The sequence below is a fragment of the Glycine max genome, chromosome 20 (genome assembly GCF_000004515.6).
Source record: "Glycine max cultivar Williams 82 chromosome 20, Glycine_max_v4.0, whole genome shotgun sequence".
In the NCBI taxonomy this organism is placed as follows: domain Eukaryota; kingdom Viridiplantae; phylum Streptophyta; class Magnoliopsida; order Fabales; family Fabaceae; genus Glycine; species Glycine max.
This window is the reverse complement of record NC_038256.2, coordinates 377,906-402,459: the sequence shown is the minus strand read 5'-3', so window position 1 is coordinate 402,459 and position 24,554 is coordinate 377,906. Positions and strand designations below refer to the sequence as shown.

At 38.8% G+C, this 24,554-nt stretch overlaps 1 protein-coding gene across 23 annotated transcripts in view; it reads right to left on the bottom strand.

The window, feature by feature from the left end:
* The window catches only part of LOC100789712 (protein gar2), a 47,466-nt gene that overhangs the window by 3,460 nt on the left and 19,452 nt on the right, over window positions 1-24,554 (bottom strand). For 22 of the 23 annotated variants that reach the window (XM_006605357.4, XM_006605365.4, XM_006605358.4 and 19 more), the window contains 9 exons: window positions 20,664-20,752; window positions 18,499-18,604; window positions 17,297-17,388; window positions 17,106-17,223; window positions 15,434-15,522; window positions 12,267-12,384; window positions 11,639-11,730; window positions 11,447-11,564; window positions 71-159 (listed from right to left, as the gene is read on the bottom strand). In XM_006605357.4, coding sequence (XP_006605420.1) covers window positions 71-159; window positions 11,447-11,564; window positions 11,639-11,730; window positions 12,267-12,384; window positions 15,434-15,522; window positions 17,106-17,223; window positions 17,297-17,388; window positions 18,499-18,604; window positions 20,664-20,752 — 911 coding nt within the window. The remainder of the gene's footprint in view (window positions 1-70; window positions 160-11,446; window positions 11,565-11,638; window positions 11,731-12,266; window positions 12,385-15,433; window positions 15,523-17,105; window positions 17,224-17,296; window positions 17,389-18,498; window positions 18,605-20,663; window positions 20,753-24,554) is intronic. The other variant, XM_006605378.4, reaches the window with a different exon arrangement.

Here is a 24,554-nt window from a genome sequence, read left to right as displayed (position 1 = left end):
TCACCAGACAGCCACAGGAGGCATGCTCTTGCACAGTTCTATTATATATAGGTGCAGATATGTAGATTACCTTCTACTGTAGGTATATTCACCTTTTTCTTCAGCCAAATCAACTCCGATGGGACGTCTCAACAATTCTGTATTATGCAACTCAAGAGCCTGTGATACAAAAAACAAATTGATTGTCAGCTCAATGTCTTCCCACTGAACAAGGCTTCAATGAACATAACACAAATGATGATGAGGAATAGAGACACAGGCACTATATATACAAGAAAGCCTAGAAATATAAATGTCAAACCTCCATCACAAGATTCACAACTAATTGTCATGCAAAGACATAGGGTCAAATGATGCATTTAACCAATAGCACCTAGTGAGATGAGACTTGCCAATTTTTTTATTAGGCACAGACAAAGAGAATGGCTTTACAAGAAATGACCAGATTAACAAGCAGTATAGAATTTGCAACCTATGAGCTGGTTAGAACAATATACCATTGCACGAGTTAAAAAAGTTTAGATGAACTTATTTCACAAAAATTTTGGTGATCAGTTCCTAATTTTTAAGGTGATTGGTTCCTGATTTGCAGCAATAGACCGAATCCTCTGATTCTGTTTTCTTTTTACAGCTAGGAACAGATTCTTTTATTAATTTTAGAGATCTCCCACACAATCTTTCTATAATTAGTCCGCCAACATTTAAGAGGAGATTATACCCCCAGTTTCCAGGCCTAAATTAATCTAAAGCTGTTGACCTAATTCCCTGCCTATACCGCTGCCTTGTAATCAAACATCAAGTTGAGGAATACAATCTTTTTCTACAACTTGTTAGTTCCAAATTATCAAAATGCATTATATAACAAAACTGTTAGCAACTCATGCCATAGAAAGATTTTTAATAAGATCATAGTAATCAACTAACTTGAATCTTTTGCTATTAGAGGTAGCATACAACTATCTTTCAAATGTTTTTGGCAATTCTAAGCATTGAGAGATTAATTTCATCAACCAAAAGAGTTTTTTTTATAGGAGAGAGAATGAGTTAGAGAGAGAAACAGAGAGAGTTTTCATGAGACAGTGAGAGAGAGGTCCTATGTTAGTTTCGCAAGAAGAGGGTACGACCTCAACGCATCGACGGCGACAACGCAAGACTGGCGGCGATTGGAGCGAACCAGAAATTGGAGGGACACTTCTAACATATCTTCATTCTATTTCATCTGTTTTCCTGATGAAGTTGGCGTAAAGGATTTATGGTGTGCTTTCAAGAAATGGGGGGACATCAAAGAAGTTTATATTCGAGAAACAGAAATAGAAGTGGCCGGAGATATGGCTTCATCAGGTTCAAAGGTGTTTCAAACGTCCAGTATCTCGAACAACAACTGGACAATATTGTTCTCGAAGGCCTGAAGCTGCACGTGAATGTGCCAAAACATGGAAGAGACCTAAGGGTGGCTGAAAAAGAAGACGACGTTGCAAGGGTGGAAATGATCATGAAGGACAAAGGTATAGCAAAGGAGGTATGCACGCAACCTGACATAGGTGTGGGCGGAAGACTGTGGCATGGAAGGACACTGGAACATCGTCAATGGCAGTTTTTGGTAGCGAGAAGGATAAACAAACCAGCAATAGAGAGGCAGGATCAAACGTGAAGGTGGTGATGCTTGGAAATAGAAGCAATGGCGCGGAGAAGAGATGGCTATCTAGGCATAACCAGCACCACAGGGCAGAGTCAAACAGGGGATTTCATTTATCGCATTCTTCCATCGTACTATCAGTGCCAATGGAAACCAAAGCATGGTTGGAAAAAGCTTAGGTTGAGTATCTGAGGAACCCGACAGACTTTTTGACAATCTGAGTGAGGTATTCGGCTGGGACAGTGCGGAGGAGGTGGACTTGAAATACCTTGGAGGAGATATGGTTCTGATCACGGGGATTGGTGAAGACATAATCAAGGAGCTCTGCAAAGAGGGTGTTGTAAGCGGGCTATCTATGTTCCATTCACTTATGAAGTGGATTCCGGAGTTGAAAACAGGTTGCAGGTTGGTTTGGGTGTTGTGTTGGGGGTATCCCTCTCCATGCTTGGGATTCTCAGAACATCAAGAAGATAGTAGGGAGCATGGACGATGTTATAGATGTCGACGATGACGTCGAGAACTTGCATAGAATTGACTGCGCTAGAGTTCTTGTTAAAACAGCATGATCACCACTGATTAACCATTCCGTGACGGCGAAAACTGATGGCGCCGATTTTATCATCAAAATTGTGGAGGAGAATTTCGTCCGGTGAGAGTGACCTTGGTATGGAGGTAGCGTCGGTGTTTTCTCAGTTCTACGGAGAACGTCAGCTGGTCGGGGTCAAGGTCAGTGGCGGAAGTGGTGGGGGAAACTCAACAAAAGGTGGTAGGTGGGGCAGCAAGACGGAAAAGGTTCCCACAACGGTCACATTGACCTTGGTCAACCAAGACACAATGGTTCAAAACTCTGTGCCAGGTGGGCCCACAAAGACTGCACAAGGAGAAGCAGAAAAGGAGAAGGCAGGCGAACCAGGAGCTGGAGCTGCATGTGTCTAACAGCAATGTAGATGACGACAAAAGGGGAGAGAGAAATCAATCAGAAGTTGGTGGATTAGTAGGGCCAGCATATGTTGTGTCAGCAGACAATGAGAGTCCTATTAAGAGGATACCAGATTTGGGCCTAATTCTGTATTGTTGGTGCCAATTTTGAAGGCACAGCTGCATCAAAAGAGAATGGATCACCTATTTTAATGAAAGGTGGGAGTGGGCTTAAATAGGTGGCCTCGTGGGACAGTAATAACAGAAAAAAGGATGCTGGTCATACAATGAAACAGGTTTTGAATTCTGTTTCATGTGAGACCTTGAAGGAAGCAACAAACATTTGGAATATGGCAAAAGATATGGGGGTCAGTTATGAAGCAGAGGAAGCAAAAATGGTGTCTAAGATTGCTATCTTATAAGGAAAAAACAAAGGAGTGGTGGAAAGGTTGGGAAGAAGTATTGGTGATTAATGAAGATTATAACTTATAATATTTGGGAGGCGGGGTTAAGTGGAGTGTTGTGTGCAGGATTGTGGTAAAGGAGAAGGTAGATCTGTTATGTATTCAGGAAACTAAGCGAGATAGGGTGGATAAGTGGGTATGTCAAGATGATGATCCAAACAACACAACAAGGGGAGGAGGTCAAAAAAGGTATACAATGGAGGGTTGGGTGTGGAGATAGGTTCAAATTTTGGGAGGATAAGTGGATAGATGGTGAGGTTTCATTGGTAGTTAAATATCCTAGATTGTTCCTAATCTCGGGTCAACAAAACCAATTAATACAGCAGATGGGAGGTTACAAGGATGGGGAGTGGGAGTGGAATTTATCTTGGAGAAGGCCATTGTTTGATAATGAGATACCAATGGCTGTCAATTTCCTAAAAGATGTCGAAAGGTCGGCTATTCAAACAAATAGAAGAGATGTGTGGGTGTGGAAGGCAGATCCAAGTGGGAGATACACGGCGCAAACTGCATACAATGTAATGAGGGGGGCTGTAGTTGATGGGATCCACGATAGGGCTTTTGAGGAGCTATGGAAGCTGAAGATACCAATCAAATTTGCAGTATTTGCATGGAGGCTACTTAAAGACAGACTGCCTACTAGACTAAACTTACACAGGAGACAAATAGAGATATTGGATATGTTAGAGAGAAGTCTTAAATTCAGTTAGTTTTCAGTTAGTTGTAAAAACTGTTTGTGGTTACTATTAGCTATCTCTTCTTAGTTAGTTAGTATGCTGTGATTCTGTTAGTTACTAACAGAATCAGTTAGTAATTGTTAGAGTCAGAGTTAGGCCTCATTGTGAACTCTGCTCTATATATAGACCTTTGTTGTAATCATCAAATCAATAATGAAAACACAATTATGATTTCTATCAGTTCTCTATCTCTCTCTAAATGTAACAGGATAGGAGCAGCCCATTTTGCAGCAGTGCGGAAGAGGAAGCAGGACATTTGTTCTTCCATTGCAATAGAGTCATTCCTATTTGGTGGGAATCATTATCCTGGGTGAACAAGTCTGCAGCTTTCCCAAAAGATCCAAGACAACATTTTCTACACCATGGAGATATATTGAATGATGGGAGCAGGGCTACTAGGTGGAAATGTTGGTGGGTGGTAGTGACTTGGACTATATGGCAGCAACGGCATAAGTTGATATTCTTCAACGAAACATTTGACAGCAACAAATTGATTGATGAGGCAGCTTTCTTGTTGTGGACATGGCTGAGGCATTTGGAGAAGGATTTCTCTTTGCATTTTAACCAATGGTCTAGTAACCTTAGAGAAGGGATAGTGTACTAGTTCAGAATAGAACTTTTGATTAGCAGATTCTTTCACTAATATGGTGTGGCTTGGCTGTGGTTCCTAATTAGACTCCATTTAGTCTAATCTCGAAACAAAACATTTGTAATTTAGTACCTCTAGTACTCAGTTATCTATATATATATATATATATTTATTTTTGCTAATAAAAAAAAAAGTGGGTATGTCAAGCGTTGTGCGGGGGGGGGGGGGGATTCAGAAGTATGCTGGGCAGAGAGTCCAGCAATCAATAGGTGTGCTGTTCTTGTGGAACGAATCAACTTTCTCTGTTGAAAGGAAGATCATTGGTACTGGATATGTTGTATTGGAGGGAGTGTGGAGGTGTGATGGCGAAAGAATTACCATTGCCAATATTTATTCACCATGCGATGTAGTGCTGAAAAGAAATCTATGGGAAGAAGTTAAGCAGATTAAAGAAGCAAGTCAAGTTGCAATGTGGTGTGTTGTAGTGGACTTCAACAATATAAGAAGACCATCAGAAAGAGTGGGGCTAAGTCAGAGGGAGTACGGAAGAGGAGCTATGAAAGAGTTCAATGGCTGGATTGTTGTCATGGATATTGAGGACGTGCCATGTGTGGGGCGCAAATATGCATGGTACCCGAATGGGTTAGCAAAAAGTAAGGAGGAAGAGCTATGAAGGAGTTCAATGACTGGATTGCTGTCATGGATATTGAGGACGTGCCATGTGTGGGGCGCAAATATACATGGTATAGGCCAAATAGGTTAGCAAAAAGCAGGCTGGACAAAATCATGGTATCTCCGGAATGGCTTCTAAAATGGCAAGGAGTACACAAGTTATCCTGGACAGCAATTTCTCGGATCATTGCCCCATTTTGCTTAAGATTTCTTACGCGGACTGGGGTCCAAAGCCAGGGCCTTAGATTGCTGGTTCCAACATACATCTTTTAAGAAATTTGTCAAAGAAGCTTGGGAAGGGTGTTCAGTCCACGGTTAGGGGGGGATATGTATTGAAGGAAAAGCTGAAGAGGCTTAGACAACAATTGAAGGAGTAGAACAAAGACCAGTTTGGGGATGTCCAGCAAAAATTCTACATCAGTGAGGAAAAGCCGAACGTGCTTCAAGTGAAGGGGGACAGCAGCCCTCTGAGTGGTGAAGTGCAGCTGAGAAGGAAATTACAGGTGATCCTTGGGAGGCGCGCACACTAAAGAATCTATCCTAAGACAGAAGGCAAGGGTTAGATGGTTGAAGGAGGGTGATTGCAACTCTAGGTATTACCACTTGCTAGTCAATTGGAAACAACATCATAAGATGTTTTTTTTTTTGGAAGGCAAAAAATATATATTTATATTAATAATAGTATACCAGTACCAGTGGTACCGGAAAAGAGATTACAAAGCACATAAGTGCTGCCCTCCAAAAACCACCCATCCTAAATACAAAAGCAAGAAAACCCAGTCAACCTAACCAAAGGAATTCGATATATTGGAAGACCAATGATTGAGACTACAGGTGAAATCTTTTTCTTTAGCCTTCAGCCAGGACCAAACTAAAAAGATAGCATGGTCCATGACTTTATAGGGATCAAAAGGTTTTCCTTGGAAGATCAGTTGGTTCCTATGTTGCCATATAGAGCTAGTTAAGGCAATCCACCACCCACACCTTGTATTATGATTCATAGGTTCCCCAAATCCTTCACAAAATTGAATGAAATGGCACTTAGGTGTGATTGGAAGGGGACCTACGACCCGGATCCAACTCATGGCTTCCCACCACAAACCTCTAGTCAAGGTACAATTGAAAAATAAGTGACCCACATCCTCCTGAACGCTTCCACACAAGGGGCAGATGTCTTCCTGCATACTGATATTTCTTCTCAGAAGATTGGCCTTGGTGGGAAGTCTATTTTTAAGAAGCCTCCAACAGAACACCACTGCCCGAGGGGGGATTTTCAGCTTCCAAATTGTCTTATAGATGTTCTCATCTGCACTTGTTGTACTGGGGTTAATGCACAAGCTATAAGCTGATTTAATAGTATATTGGCCATGGGGTTCAGCCAACCACAACATAGAGTCTTTGATATGTCGCTGTATAGGGACAGAACAGATTTCTTCCATAAACTGCACAGCTAAATCACTTTCATGATCAAATAAGTTCCTCCTCCATCTAAGGTTCCATTCCCAGCTATGATGATTAAATTCACCCATATTTGAGATGAGAGAATTTTGCTGCCTACTAATCAGAAAAAGCTGATTATATTTCTGCTCAAGGGTATAATCTTCCCCTAGCCACTTGTCTGTCCAGAATTTGATTCTTTTCCCACATCCAACCTTCCAACTCAAGTGGTGCTTGAAGATATTGTGATCTGACTGGTGAAATAGCTTTCTAAGGTCCCTCCACCAATGAGAAAATCCCCTCTTATCTGTATCATGCTGGAACTCAGGCCATCCACCATATTTAGAGATTAGAACTCTTACCCAAAGCTGCTGCTGACCAGATGCAAAAGCCCATATCCATCTACCCATCAAGGCTACATTGAATTTCGAAATATCCTTTATTCCCAATCCCCCCTCATTCTTGGGCAGACAAATATCAGCCCATTTCACCCAAGGAATTTTATTATGAGTATTGTCTCCTCCCCACAGAAATTTCCTTTGTAAGGATATTAATTTCTGGACTATCCTTTGGGGAATCCTGAAAAAGGAAAGAAGATAGATTGGAAGAGCATTGAGAACAGAATTGATAAGTGTGACCTTCCCCCATGGATATATCTTTCTGGGCCCATTTGGATAATTTTGCTTTGAATTTAGTAATGAGAGGCTCCCAAACCAGCAGACTGGAAGGATTGGCACCAATAGGAATGCCTAAATAGTGAAAGGGGTAGTTCATTTGTCTACAGTTCAGGTTATTAGCTACTTCCAAACCCCAGTTAGCTCCACCTCCAATGATCCCGAATTGACTTTTAGCAAAGTTAATCTTCAAGCCAGAAGCCAATTCAAAGCCTCTAAGTAGGGCCTTTACAGCATGAACATTCTGCCAATCAACCTCACCCACAAAAACAGTATCATCAGCATACTGCAGTATATTAATAGGTTCCTTCTTCTTTTCAACTAGAAAGCTTCTATAGAGATTTTTGTGAACTGCTTCCCTCATCATACCAATGAGTCCTTCCCCAATTATGTTGAAGAGCAAGGGGGCTAAAGGATCTCCTTGCCTCAAACCTCTTGAGGGGTTGAACTCCTTAGATGGGCTACCATTAATCAAAACTGATATGGTTGCTGAATGGAGGCAAGCTGATATCCATCTTCTCCATTTTTGGCAGAAACCCAATCTAATCAACATATAATCCAAGAAGGACCAAGACACTGAGTCATAGGCCTTTTCAAAATCCACCTTGAAAATCATTACTGGCTTCTTGCTTCTCATTGCTTCCTCCACCACCTCATTAAGAATCAAGATACCATGAAGGATATGTCTTCCTTTAATGAAAGCTGACTGTCTTTCATCAATGAGATCATCCATAACAGACCTTAATCTATTAGATAATAGCTTAGCTATCACTTTATACATGCAGCCTATCAAGGATATGGGTCTGTAATCATTTAGGGACTGTGGATGAGTCATTTTGGGAATTAGAGCCACAAAGGAAGCATTGGTGCCTCTAGGAAAGCTTCCATGAGCATAGAACTCATCCACGAATCTTCTAAACTCTGGATTCAGCACATCCCAGAATTCCTTAATAAAATTGAAGTTAAGGCCATCAGGCCCAGGACACTTATCCCCTCCACAACTCCACACTGCTTCTTTGATCTCTTGGTCAGAGAATGGGGCAATCAGCTGTTCTCTTTGCCTCTGAGAAATAGATTTGAAGTGAACTCCATCCAAGGTAGGTCTAGAATGCATCTGCTCAGTGAATCTATTATGGAAGAAGTTGGCAGCTTCATTTTTCACTGCATCAGGTTGCTGGATCCACTCTCCATTTATAGAAATACCTGGGATATTATTATAAGCTCTCCTGAAGTTCATGTATTTGTGAAAGTAAGCAGTGTTGTAGTCCCCCTCCAGCCATCTGGCCCTAGATTTTTGTCTCATTAAAGATTCAAAAGCATTTGAGGCATTCCATAACTCCTGCTGAAGTGAAATTCTGTCCTTAATCTCTTGATCAGACAGATTTCGATGAGCAGCTAGATCCTCCACTTCATTTAGCTTCTGCTGAATATTAAGGATCTTCTTAGGATTAATATTCCCCTCTGCTTTGCTCCACTGTTTTATAACAGTTTTTAAGTTTTTCAACTTATTTTTAAGGACAATGCCCCCCCAACCCCCCTGCTGATCCTTTTACCAGGCCTCCCTCACCATTTTTTGGTACCCCTTTTGCTGCAGCCACCAGTCAAACACCCTAAAGGGCTTTGGGCCCCAGTCCACCATGCTAGTTTGCAATATAGATGGACAATGATCAGAGAGGTTCCTTTGAAGGACAGTTTGGCAGCTCTCAGGCCAAAGAGATAGCCAATTCTGTGAGACCAAGAATCTATCAAGCCTGCTTTTCACACAGCCATTAGGCCTGATCCAAGTAAAACTATTCCCAGAACATTTAATTTCCTGAAGCTCCATATCAGCAATCCACTGATTAAAGGCTGAAATGTCATATGGATCTGCCCTTCTTTGAGATAAGCTGATTCTTTCCTGTGAACTTCTAATGCTATTGAAGTCCCCAAGGAAACACCACATTCCACTAGGATTAGAGGCCTTCAGCTGCCTCAGCTCATCCCATAAAGCTTTCTTCCCAACCAGATCACAGGGAGCATAAACATTGACAATCATCAACTTCTGATTATTACTACAGCATCTGCCTTCAAGCATTAAGAAGCTTCTACCTTTTTCCTTCCTTTCTACCTCAAAGGTGGAGTTATTCCACATACATAATAGGCCACCAGCAGCCTGCACAGATGGAACATAATCCCAATGACCAGTGGAGTCTCCCCAAATGGCCTGGCAAATACTTTTATTAAAGTTCTCCCTCTTGGTTTCTTGTAGGCAGACAAGATCCACTTTGTGCTTTACAATGAGCCTTCTAACAGCAGCCCACTTAATTCCCCTCCCCAAACCTCTAGAATTATAGGAAAGAATGATCATAATTGATGAGTTTTAATTCCCTTCTCTGCTGCCATCATATCATCTTTATTCTCCATATCCAGCAGCAGCCCCTTAATGAGTACAAGCCTATCTCTTTGGTCGGGTGTATTATAAGATTGTGGCCAAGATTCTGTCAAGGAGACTAAAAAGAGTATTGTCGGACATCCTTGATGAGTGTCAGAGCACTTTTATAGAAAGAAGGCACTTGCTGCACAGTGCTGTTGTTGCTTATGAGGTTGTTGACGAGGCGAGGAGAAACAAAAAGAAATGCTTAGTTTTTAAAGTGGACTACGAAAAGGCATACGATTCAGTATGCTTGAATTTCCTGCTTTACATGATGAAGAGGATGTGCTTCTGTGATAAGTGGGTGCGCTGGATCGTGGGATGCTTGAAGTCTTTTACAATCTCGGTGTTGGTAAATGAGAGCCCCACAACTCCCCCAAAGAGGTCTCAGGCAGGGGGATCCATTAGCCCCATTCCTGTTTAACATTGTGACTGAGGGAGGCTCAGAAGAAGAACTTGTATGACACTTTTGAGGTGGGAAGCGAGTAAGTTGAAGTCAGTATTCTGCAATACGCAGACAATACTATCTTTTCTTGTGACACCTCCATGTTTAATGTGGCTGCCATCAAGACTATGCTATGGAGCTTTGAGCTAGTTTCAGATCTGAAGATCAACTTTGCCAAGAGCTGCTTTGGGGCCTTTGGAGTGTCTGAGGAATGGGTGAAAAATGCTGCAGACAGATTGCTGTTGTTGCCCTTTTCTTACTTAGGGATCCCCATCGGGACTAACCCAAGGTGGAGCAAAACATGGGACCCTATCATTGTGAAGTGTGAAAAGAGATTGAATAAGTGGAGACAGAGATATCTCTCTTTTGGGGGAAGGGTGACTTTGATAAAATCAATCCTGAACTCAATTCCTATCTTCTATTTTTCTTTTTTCAGGGTTCCCAAGAAGGTGGTGTTAAAGCTGGAGGGTTTGCAGCGAAGGTTTCTTTGGGGTGGCAATGCGGAGCATAAGAAGATCCCATGGATCAGTTGGGAGACAATCTGTCTTCCCAAGGAGAGGGGAGGACTGGGCGTTCGAGAATTGATAAAGTTTAATTGTGCTTTACTAGGAACGTGGCGGTGGAATTTATTCCACCACGAAGGTAAGTTATGTGGGGAAAATACTGGAGTCGAAATATGATGGATGGAGGAATCTAGCAAGTGAGAGGAGAAGAACAAAGAATCCATATGGTGGCGTGATCTAAAAGCATTATGGGTGGTTCTAATGTGGAGGGAAGATGGTTTAATGAGAATATAAAATGGAACCTGTTCCTATGGTTCTAATGTAAGATTTTAGGAGGATGGTTGGCCTGGTGATGGAATCTGTATGATGGATAAATATCAGCGCCTCAAACCAATGTGGTGTGAGTGTCTCTCATGGCTAGGAGTGTCTACAGTATTGCCACAAACACCAAAGGAACACTTCTTACAGCAGTATATGGAAGGTGTGTTTCAGAATGTAGGTAGCTTTGATATGGCGTATATGGCACCATAGGAACAGGTTGATTTTCTCCAATGAAGAATTTGATGGTCAGAAAGTGATGGAGGAGGCAATTTTCTTTTGTTGGTTGTGGCTGAAAAACAACGAAAAAGGATTTTGAAATACCTTATCATGTATGGACCAGCAATATTAAAGCTGGGCTTTTGTGCGGAGGGGGATAAGGTCTTTTGTGGGTGGAATATATCATGCTTTTCATCAGTGTTTTGGCACTCTCATATATACTGCATTCAAAATTTATTAGAATCCCAAACCGGAACAGTGATTGTAATAGCGTGGTAGTATGTACGGAAAATAGACCTCTGGTACTGCTAACAACTATTACTCATTATTAATAATATTTATACATATTTTTGTTGATAAAAGAAAAAAAGATTTTGACAATTCTAACATATGCAGACTAAATAAAGTCACAAAAGCAACTTACTTTTTTCGCAGCTTCTGCTGTTGCAAACTCAACTTGTCCAAAGCCATTTAACCTACCATTGTGATTCCGATGTAGACGAACATCAACAATTTTTCCACATTCTTTGAAAAGATTTTCCCTGAAATTTTTTGAAATTATAAAAAAATGTACAGAAAATAATCAACAAGTAATTGCATGAAAAATATTACATACATATCAGCCTGTTCCACTCTGTATGACAAGTTTCTGACATATATTGTCTTTGGTGGAGCATTTTGTTCTTTCAGAGTAGCTACCCTTTTAGACTGCAAAATTCCAGGAAATAACATAGAATATAACTGATTTGATCTTTTTTTTTTTTGGAAGGCTGCAAATATATATATATATCATTAATAGGTAAGCCAGTACCAGAGGTACCAAAGAGCAGAATTACAAGGCACCAGAGTGCTACCCTCCAAAACAACACACAAACTCAACATAAAAATTCAGACCCAAACCCATCTAATCAACAAAAGTAGATATATTAGAAGACCAGTGAAGGAAATTAATGCTGAAATCCTTATCATAAGCCTTTAACCATGACCAAGCTAAGTAAATAGCATGATCCATGACTTTATAGGGATCAAAATGTTTTCCTTGGAAAATCAATTGATTCCTATGCTGCCATATAGAAATGTTTAAGGCTATCCACCACCCACATCTTGAACTATAATTCACATTCGATCCAAACCCCTCACAGAATGGAGGAAGCACCAACCATCTCCACATCCCTAAGCATTTCACACAAGACAACTATATACTCCAATAATTCATATAAGCAAATGCATAATGAAATGCTTACACTTTCCCAATAACTATTGGAGGCTTTTCCCTCAACCTCTTCCTCACAGTACTCTGAACTCTCTGTACTTTTGATGGGCTTAGTTTGTTCACTCTGGTGGAATGACTTGCTCCAGTTGCTAAAAATATTAACAAGGAAACAGCAATGAGAATATATTAATGGAAGATATAGAAATGACGCAAAATAAGTAGAGGGACTAAAAAGAATGATTTCTAAGTGTAAGATCTAAAAGGTAAGGTTTGTGCAAATATAGGGACCGAATGAGTAAACTTTCTAATTAAGAAAATATTTAAAACTCTATAATAATAAGATAAGCTTTCCAGAAAAAAAATGTTTGTCTATTTCATATAAAGCTAGAAAACGCAGTTTATGATGAAAATATAAAAAATAGATAACTATCTCACTAAACCACTTGTTTTTCAAAGTGTTGAGAGTTATAACTTATTATCTTAGAAGTCAATAAGATTTAGTCTTGAGTATATGAGCTCGGCCCTGGTGCAGCGGTAAAGTTGTGCCTTGGTGACTTGTTGGTCATGGGTTCGAATCCGGAAACAGTCTCTTTGCCTCTGCAAGGGTAAGGCTGCGTACAATATCCCTCCCCCATACCTTCGCATAGCGAAGAGCCTCTGGGCAATGGGGTATGAAGTTTTTTTTTTTTTATATGAGCTCAGCCCACATGTTCTTATTGGTAAGAAAAAGTGTTTTGTTATCTATTGTAAAGTTTATATATATATATATATGTCTTGTTATTTCTCGTATAGAGGATATATAATGTATGTTGAAAATCAATGCAGAATCAACAGCAGATTCTGTTTGTACAGCTCGTTAGGATCTTATGTACATAATTATTAGCTGTCATTTCTGTCTTTATCATATTTAGAATTTGCATTTATAGGGAGATCAATTCTCCTGATTTCTAGGCTAGATTATTGCTCTTATTTCTATCTTGTGCATTCTATATGTACCTCCCATGTATCATTTACAGATTCAAGTTGAAAAAACCAGGAGAAGAACTCAAGAACCATTCTTATGTAACAGCAGCAGTTCCAAGTAGTGATAATTTTGTCATGTTGTGTCACCATAGATTAGGCCACCCAAATTTCATGTGCTTGGAAAAGATGTTTCCCTCATTATTCAATAAAAACAAGAAACACATTTAGTGTGAAATCTGCCAATTGTCTAAACATACACGCAGCCATTACCCACCCCAACACTATCAACCATCCAAACCTTTCTCACTAATTCATAGTGATGTATGGGGACCATCACGAGTTCACAACATTACTGGCTCAAGATGGTTTGTCACCTTTATTGATGATCACACACGCGTCACTTGGGTGTTTCAAATGAAGAAAAAATCAGAAGTAGGCAGGATAATTGAAAACTTTCACAATATGGTGCAAACAAAATTTCAAAGCCGGATTTAGGTACTCAGAACTGACAATGGTTGTGAGTATTACAACCTTGCTCTAAATTCCTATCTTCAAAAGGTTGGAATTGTTCACCTAAGTTCTTGTGTGGACACCCCCCAACAGAATGGCATTGCAGAATGGAAGAATACACACCTTTTGGAAGTGACTAGATCAATCATGCTAGCCTCCAATGTTCCAAAACAATTTTGGGGAGAAGCTGTCCTTTGAGCAACTTACCTCATAAATAGAATGTCTTCTCGTATCCTTGACTTTAAGACCCCCTTCTCCACACTTCAAACCTTCTTCCCAACCAGCAAAATATTTTCTTCCATTCCATTAAAAATCTTTGGATGTTCAGCTTTTGTCCCCAAATCCATCAAATGCATATTTCTTGGTTACTCTCCTCATCAAAAAGGATACAGGTGTTACTCTTCCCATACTAAATTTTTTTACCACATTATGAATGTGACCTTCTTTGAAAATCAGCCCTATTACCCCAATCCAAAGTTGGCATTCAGGGGGAACAACCAAACACCTATCCACCTGAAAACTCAGAATACCAACCTTTGGCTCTTGAGATAACCAAACCTGCACCTACTTTTGCACAAACCTTACCAGACCAGAACCATAACACTCAAACAGCCGAACCTTTACCTAAACTAGCTGAAAGGACAGCAAAGGTTGTGACAGAACCTGCAGCAGAAACTAAACAGGATGTAGTTAAAGTTTCAACTACATCTCAACAGAACCATGGCCAAGAAACACAAGAAGATAACTGGAAGGTTTATAAGAGAAAAAGGAGGAAGGATGTAGAGTCAAGCACAACTCAAATGCAAAACCATGAATCCAACCAGGCTCTAGGAAATGAAGTTCCCACAGGTAATATTCTTCCTAATCTTGAACCTATTGATATAAATACAATAGATACTGATATTCCTAATGCTAAGGGAAAAGGGGTGAGAACTTGCACTCAACACCCTATTGAGAGATATGTCTCCTATGGAAAAAAACTACGTACCCCATTGTCCAGAGGCTCTTCGCTATGCGAAGGTATGGGGGAGGGATGTTGTACGCAGTCTTACCCTTGCATATGCAAAGAGGCTGTTTCCGGATTCGAACCCATGACCAACAAGTCACCAAGGCACAACTTTACCGCTGCACCAGGGCTCGCCCTCATGTCTCCTATGGAAAATTGTCACAAAAGTGCAGGTCCTTTGTAGCACAATTATAAAAGTGCATTAATCTTAAGATGGTATCAGAGCAGGTCCGTTCCGGCGTTCTACACTCTCGTTCGTTACTTCCGTTGGGAGACGCCGTCAATGTCCCCAGCATGATTAGAGAATGTAATTTGCACAACACAAATTAATAAAAAGAGTGTCGTTTCAACTATATTAAGGCTCCAGCTTGAGGGGAAGTGTTCTTATGCACTACTCTCTTAACCTTGTTATATAAATATGAGGATCACTATACATTGAAGGGTGTCCAATTACAGTTTTCTCACGTGTCTCTTTCTTTCTCTCTACTCACTCTCTCTTCTATCTATGCAAAGCTTATCCAAGAACCCTAAGCAAAAAGAGTACATAATTAAAATTTAAAAATAAAATAAAAATTGAATGGGAAAAATAAAACTATCCTCCAATTCGAAATGAACATGTTCCGTAAGAGATTTACACCAGTGCTAGTAAGTGGAGTTTTTGTCAACAAACAGTGACCAGAGGCAAGCAATTGCACAGTTTCATTATATATGTACATTACCTTCTATTGGAGGTATATTCACCCTTTCCTTTAGCAATAAAAACTCCAACAGGACGTCCCAGATATACTTTATTATTCAATTCAAGAGCCTGTGATTACCAAAGAAAATTGATTTTCAGGTAAATGTCTTCACATAGAAAAAGGGCTCAACAAGCATAGCCCACAGATCATGATGAGGCATAGAAAAGGCAATACATTATATATACATATATATATACACACACACACACAATTATAGTGTTACATAGATTGTGACAAAATTAAGGTATCAGATTGTTATTTCTAGTGTTTTGAAGGATGAAACCCCTTGTTAGGGAAACCCTGTGTTTCTTCTTCATGTTTGTACCCAAATATGGCCAAAAAACCTGACTATTTCTATTTGTTAAAAATTCAGTGTTTATTTCTTCACGAGGATGTACTCGAGAGTAGAAGGCTCGAAAAGGCAAGATGATTATGTGAACAAGAAAATGAAAATAGGAAATGGAAATATAAAAACGAAATTGAGGATGAGGATACTTTTGTGTCAAGAGGCATTGATAGGCCATGTTCTGAATTAGGCAGTTATTATGCAGTTCTTTTAAATTAATTCACATAGTTTTGAAAACTGGACCAGCCAGTTCAACCGGGAACGGCCTGGTGATCATTCCGTTAACTCTAAAACATAGGGTGTTCTCAGAACCGATGAACACTGGTTCAAAACCGGTGTAAAGAACCAATTTAAACCCGTGTTTTTCAAAAAAAAAAAAAATTAATCTAAATACTTTCAAGAAAAATAAAAACATATTTAATAAGCTGATTGGTATAAATTATTTTTTATCAAGGTGTCAAATTGTTGAAGGAAATTAAGGTGTAAAATTGTTGTTTCTAGTGTTTTGTAGGAGGAAAATCCTTGCTAGGGGGAAACCCTGTGTTTTTCATCTTTGTAATCAAATCAGATTATTTCAATTATTTATTCAGAATTCAGTGTGTTTATTTCTTGAGACCCTACATGACAAAAACTAGTTGTAACCTATCAACCAATTAAAACAATATACCATTACATGAATTGAAAAAAAAAATTACATGAACTATTGGCCAATACTTATTAATTCCATATCATCAAAATGCATTATATAATAATACAAACAAACAAAATGTTTGCAAGTCATCTCCACCAAAGATATTGTAAAAGATCATACCAATGATACAAATAGGATCTTTACAATCAAAGGTTGAACAAATTTTAAAAAAAAAAGATTAGGAGGAATTTCTTCTTTTCCTCACGGCCATGCACATCCCATCCACAACAGCATCATATTCACACATCAACCAGATATTTATATATGCACATTCACGATGCCAATCCAACATTGGATTCCAAAGACAAGGCTATAAACAAACGTGAACTATGCCATGCCTGTAAAAAATGCAGGTTTAGGCATTTCGCAATATCAACAGAAATAAAGTCTCAACCACAAATAATTACAGGGTAGCAATTTGCTTCAGCTATTAAATTTAATAAATTTCATTGAAAATATGATGAATGCCAAATATTTCAATAAACCAATTTGTTAAAACTTTACCAATGAAATAAATATATGCAATTGTTGCTTCCAAAGATACAACTATCTTTGAAATGATTTTGGCAGTTCCAAAATGATTTGCACAGGCTACACAAGATGATATAGCTTACTTTTTGTGCAGCTTCTGTGGTTGCAAACTCAACATGTCCATGGCCTTTAAACCGCCCGTTATGATCTGTATGTAGGCGGATATCAACAATTTCTCCACAATTTTTGAAAAGAAACTCCCTGGACAATATCGAAATTAAAAAAACAGTACACAAAATAATCAAAAACCACCAGCATGAAAAATAATACATACATATCATCCTTCTCCATACTGTATGCCAAGTTTGAAGCATATATTGTCTTTGAAGTAGCACTTAGGTCTTTGCAGTTAGCAATTATTTTTGACTGCAAAATTCCAGGAAACAATATATTATATGACAGATTTGATAGTTTACATTGCAGGGAGAGGGGATACTGTTCAGTTATAGCTTTCTTTCTGATGGAGGCTGCACCAATCATCTCCATATCCTTAACCTCTTTCACTCAAGTCAATTACTCTCATTTTATAAGAACCAAATTAGAGGTTTGGTTTGGCCCTTTTTTATAAGAATTAATCTACAATGTCTGCTACATTAATTATTTTTTTACAAAAATACCCTTAATTATTAGTCATTTCTCTGAGTTCAATAAATAGTAGGTGGGGTGCAATAATGTCTTAGGCTCTTTGGTGTCTAACCTTGTATAGACTATAGAGAGAATTTTTGAAATTTTACTTCACCTCTTCACATACATTGCCAGTAAAAATTAAAGCAATAAATATATTACTTATTAGAGAGATTGATAGAATTGAAGTCAATAAAAATATTTGAAAAAAAAGAAAACAAGTATGTCTCATTAATGTTAAGGGTAACTTTTAAAGAACATGTAAATTTAGGAAAAATTTAATGTTACTACCTAAAATACCTAATTTTCTCAATCCTTGTGAATTAGTTAATTGGGTAACGACTGAAGGGAGTATATACTTCAAAGTCAAGTAGAAATTATGATATTTTAGGAATGTATGGAGAGAATACAAAGAAAAGAGATTAATGAATAATATTTACTTGCGTATTGTGTTGTATTATAATTTATAATAAGATAATGTGATGATAAAACCTAAAACACTCACCCCTATTCATACTAATAATCCAAACTAAATAAGAAAACTAATCATAAAATATTAGAAATCATGAAGCTATGGAATTACATTAACTAATCCCAAGATATAATTTCTAAGATACTCTACAACATTTTAAGATATAATATTCCTCAGCAAATGGCATCCTATATGTATCTTTGTAGTACCTCTGGTACTATCCATATCTAATATATGAATACTTTTGGCCGTTCAAAAAAAAAAAATATTGATGTTACGAGGCATTCAAACAAGTCATGGAACAAATGAAGTTTCAGCAGCCCTAGGTATATGCATTATGAAATGTTTACACTTTTTGGACAAGTTCTGGAGGCTTTTACCTCAGTTTCTTGTTCCCAGTCCCCTGAAATCTCTGAAGCTTTCACAGGCTGAGTTCTTTCACTCCTTTGAAATGAGTGACTCAAGTTGCTAGAATTAACATGGAAGCTGCAAAGAGAAGTGCTCATAATGCAACATATTGAAAAGAGCCAACATAAGAGATTATAGGCTCATTTATTTGTGCTTTGAAAATAATGTACTTTTAAGGGTTAATTGTATTTTAGTCCCTAAACTTTCTCAAAATTAAGTTTTTAGTCCCTTGAACAAAAGTTTGACCGGTCAAAGTCCCTAATCTTTCCTCCCGTTACTACTTTTGGTCCCTGCAATTAACTTTCACCATTAAATGATGACATGGTGTTAATTTTATTAATATTTTATTACGTTTTGAGACAGCTTGTTTTCTGGCAGTTTAAAACCGCCAAAAATTGGTACACTCCTCTAATCACTAATACCTTAACCCCCAAATTTCTCACACTCATGACCTACAAGCCCAAACCCAACCCTCTTTGATTTTGTTTCTCCAAACCCCAGCACTTCGAAACCTAAACGGCAATCATTGAACCAGATCCGCACTGCCTGGATTCTACCTCTGCAACATTTCTTAAACATCGCGGCCCCCATGATTTCAGTTGACCTGCGACGCAAAACGCAGCCACAACGAGCATCGGAACCCGAAGGCCATGAGATCCACCCCAAAGCGTTCGTCGCCTCCAATCCGGGTCACTGGGGGTGAAATCCACACAAAAGAAGGAAGCAATGAATGTTTCAGAACACGTGGAGAGGGATGACAGCACTGCACGATTGCGGTGATTCCGGTTTGAATCAAATCTTTTTTTTTTATCAACAAAATTAATGTATTATATATATATATATATATATATATATAGAATTAAACAGTACCAGAGGTACTGATACAAAAGAGCTATACAGTCCTTATATCTAGAAACCAGCAATGAATGGTATTCTAGATACTAGGAGAACATCTAGTTTGTTCTATTTGTATCACCCATTACATATACAAAACCTTGTCTAATATTGCTTGACCATTGATTTTGCGTGTTAATGGTTACAAATTCTGGTTCGATGGTTTCAACGGTGGTCCGTCGACGATCTCAGAGCGCCAAATTTGTTTCATTGAAAATTTTCCCCATGCAGCTTTTTAACTCATCGGTAGTGGAATAGGAGACAACTCCATAGAATAGAGCAAGCAAAAGTACTTTGAGTCTCTATCTCAGTCATTGAATTTCCCTTTCATTTAATTAATCTTTGAAAGTAAATGAAAGACAAAATTTTCATTGTAACTGGAAAAATTTCCACAAACTTTGCCAGCATACATAGGAATAGGAATAGGAATTTTTCATTTAGAATCACTCACAATCTTCATAACCAATTTCACTTTCATTTTCCTTTTCCTTTTGGATTAGAAAATATTTTAATGTGTGCGTGAATTGGAATTTGTTGATTGATTGTGTTGTGATTTGCAATTTGAAAAGGTTATGAAGCGGAATGGTTCTAACTTGCCGAAGAAGGGAGCAGCAATTTTTGGCAGTTTTTAAACTACCAAAAAATGGTTTCAAAGACTATTGTGAAGCATTTTCTGGCAGTTTAGAACTGCCAAAAAATGAGCCTCCACAAAACATAAAAAAATATTTAAAGCATTAATGCCATGTCATCATTTAATGGTGAAAATTAATGGCAAGGACCAAAAGTGGCAACAGAATGAAAGATTAGGAACTTTTACATGTCAAACTTTTGTCCGGGGACTAAAAACAGAATTCTGAAAAAGTTAAGAGACTAAAAACATAATTAATCCTTTTTTTAATAATAAAAATGTTTAAAAAATGATAATAATTAGATAAGCTTATGACAAAAGAAACTGTTTTAATGTTTTTCTCAGGTGATAGAAAAAGTAGTTTATGAAACAAATTTTAGAAAAATGTCAAGAGTGTGCCTTGTTTTTTTAAGCTTATCCAAGTAACAAAAAGTATATTCATAACTAGACACGGCAATATTTGCAAATGCATGGGAACAATAAAAAAATGTTCGTCAATTCAAATTGAGAATGTTTTTGTAAGAAATTTCAATTAATGTTATTGGGTGGGAAATTTGCCACCAGACAGTAAAAAGAAGGATGCTCTGGAACAATTTTACTAGACTCGTAAATTACCTTCTATTGGCAGTATGCTTATGCTTTTGTGGAGCTAAAACAACTCTGATGCGGCATCTTAACAATTCTGTATAATTTAACTGAAGAGCCTGTGATTACAAAAGCAATAATTGATTCTCAGGTGAATGTCTTCACTCAGAACAGGGGTTCAACATTTTTTTTTTTTTGAAAGGCAGAAAATATATATATATATTAATAAGAAAAAACTACAGTACCAGGGGTACTGATGATAAACATACAAAGGCAGCTGTGCTGCCAGCCTCCCAAAAAGAGAACAAAAACCCTTCACAAAGCCCAACTACAAGGTATGACACCTGATTAATCAAAGGCCTCCATTAGATGGGATGACCAGTGATTAAAAGGGATATTAAAACCTTTAACTCTAGCTTTAGACCAGGACCAAGCCAAAAATAAGGCATCATCCATAACTTTGGAATTAATAAAAGGAATGCCCTGAAAAATGAGTAAATTCCTATGCTTCCAGATGGCAGAAGTTAATGCAATCCACCATCCACACCATCTATTCTGATTTCTTCCTGCAACCAAACCTTCACACCATAGACTGAAATGACTTGTTGGGGAAGAAGGGAGAGCTCCGAAAGTCTGAATCCACCTCAAAGATTCCCACCACAGGCCAACAGTGTATCTGCAATGGAAAAAAAGATGTCCTGCCTCCTCCTGCTCACTGTGACAGAGGGGGCAGGTAAGATCCTGCAACTCCACATTTCTTCTATGCAGATTAGCTCTAGTAGGGAGCCTATCTTTGATGAGCCTCCAGGTGAAGATGGCCGCCTTTGGGGGTATCTTCAATTTCCAAACAAGCTGGAAATTTATCCCATCTAAAGCAGTACTGTTTTGACTTGATAGAAGCCTATAAGCAGACCTAGTAGAGTATAGCCCACTAGGATCAGCTTTCCACAGCAACTTATCTTTCAAGTGATTCTGAAGAGTATAAGCAGTGATGTCTTCCATAAAAGCCACAGCTACACCCTCCTCATGCTCGAAGAGATGTCTCCTCCATTTCAAATCCCATCTCCAAATATTCTGTGAGAAGCTACCCATGGTGGAGATAAAATCATTCTGCTGCTTACTAATCGAAAAGAGCTGAGAGTATTTCTGTTGCAGAGTGCTTTCCTCCCCCAACCACCTATCTTTCCAAAATCTGATTTTATCCCCACAACCAGCCTTCCATGCCATATTCTGATGGATAATCTTGAAATCATTGTGCTGATATAATCTCCTAAGGTCTTTCCACCAGTGAGAATCCCAGCAATGAACTTTGCCATTCTGCAATGCTGACCACCCCCCATATTTGGAATTAAGAACCCTAACCCAGGGCTGATTCTGATTAGAATATAATTCCCATATCCATCTTCCCATCAGGGCAGCATTGAACTTGACCAGGTTCTTAATACCCAGGCCCCCTTCCCTTTTGTTGAGGCAAATGTTATCCCATTTAACCCAAGGGATCTTCTTTTGGTCAAGGTCTCCACCCCACATGAAATTTCTCTGAAGAGAGACCAGTCTATCAGCTATTCTTTGAGGAATTTTAAAGAAGGAGAGGAGATAGATTGGTAAAGCGTTTAGAACAGAGTTTATCAAGGTAACCCTGCCTGCCAGCATAGAACAGGGGTTCAACATAATAGCAGAGATGAGGACAAGGCATAGCAACACATGCCGTACAAACTATATGTGTGTATAAATATAAATATATATATATATATATATATATATATATATATATATATATATATATATATATATATATATCAGTACAAGTAGTACTAAAATCTGTACATCCCAGTGTGCAAGTTATCAGTGTAAGATTATGGTATGGAAATATGCTATGGATATTAGAATACCATAATCCCCATCCGTGAGCACACTGGAATACCCATTACAAAAAGTATCTATGGCCTAGTCCCTCCCTTGTACAAGAATACAGATTTAATATTACTGGCCCAAAAGTGGAAAGGCAGCTCAAAATCATTATTTAAATATCTAAGCCACATCCAGCAGAAGAAAATTGCATCTTCCATCAATTTCTGTCCATTAAACTCCTCACTTGAGAAAACAATTCTGTTTCTAAGATTCCAAATGCACCATGTGAGGGCAACCCACCAAATCCGCCATCTGTTATGGACTATTCTTGGTGCCTTACAATAAGAGTGCTGTAAAAAGTGTTCCTTTGGTGATGCAGGGAACACTGTTACAACTTCTATCCATGCAAGACTCTCCCACCATAAAGGGATTATTCTTTGGCAGCCAAAAAAAGTGTGGGACGTTTCCTCTCATGACTCGAACAAAACGGGCAGTAGTAATCATCTAGCTGCACATTCCTTCTCCTTAGGTTTGCTCTTGTTGGCAGTCTATACCTCACCAGCCTCCAAACAAAGCAACCTTGCTTGGAATTTTCACTTTTCAGATGAGTGTGAATGCTCCGTCATCGTTTTCATCCACCACCACTTCATTAAGCAAATGATATCCACTTCCCACTGAGTACAGCCCATTCACATCCCCCTTCCAAATCCATCTATCTTGTTGATTAGGCTGAATCCTCAACTCCTCAATGTTCTCCATAAAGCTAGCTTCTATTTCCATCTACCCTTCCAACATCATCCTCCGCCACTCAAAATTTCATTCCCACGATTCCCCCACCTCAACGCCCATCTGCTGAATAGTGTGGTGTTGCTGTTGAAATATACAGTAAAGTCTCTGGTACTTTTCCATCAAAAGACAGCCCCTCCTCCCTCCACCTATCTTCCCAAAACTTTACTTGCAATCCACAACCTATTTTCCACTTCAAACCTTCATTGAGCCACCCACCTTCCTCCTCCAAGCCACACACAAAACACAAGTCCCACCACCATATCGACTCCTTGTGATTCCTCCTCGCCTCATCTAAATTCCTCCATCCCCCATACTTTGACTCCAAAACCTTTGCCCATAAAGTGCCAGTATGATGAAACAGGTTCCAACGTCATTTACCGACTATTTCTCGGTTAAAAGAAGCAAGATCCCGCACCCCTAGACCACCTTTATCCTTAGGGAGACATACTGTGTCCCACTTCACCCACACCAGCTTCCTCTGCCCTTCTCTATCACCCCAAAGAAACGATCATTGTAGCCGCACCAACCTATCCACCACCTTCTTAAGTAACCTGAAAAAGGAAAAGAAGAAAATAGGTATTGAGTTAAGGACTGACTTTATCCAAGTCACCCTTCCCCCGAAAGATAAGTTTCTTTGTTTCCACTTTGAAAGTTTTCTCTTACACTTAGAGATAATCGGATCACATATCTCACTACGCCTTGGGTGTGCCCCTATGGGGATTCCCAGGTAAGAAAAAGGCAATGACAAGAGTCTACAATTAAGGTATCCCATGGCGGATCTTTTTTTTTTTTGGTCGGCAAAAGTAGATATATTATATATATTAATGAAAGCAGTACAAGTGGTACTGATTTACAAACAGCCTAGCATCAACGAGAGCAGACCTATGGTTAGCTAATACAATATACAGAATAAGTATTAGAGAACCAAAGATCTGACCATTAGCTAGGTAACCACCCACCCTCAAAACTGTACATTTTATATACTATTCCCCCGAGTACAAAAAACATCCCTGATACTGCTAGAGCACAAGTGAAATGAGATATCAAATCCTCTTTCCAGGTTTTTAAACCAGGTCCAGCAGAAGAATAATGCATCCTCCATCAATTTATGACCATTCAAGCTTTCATTTAGGAATACAATCCTATTCCTATGATGCCAAGTACACCAAGTGAGTGCGATCCACCAACTCTGCCATCGTTGACCCCTAAAACCATCAGAATTACAATTAGAAAATTGAAGCAAATGGTTTTTCAGAGTTTCTGAAAATGCCCCCATAGTAT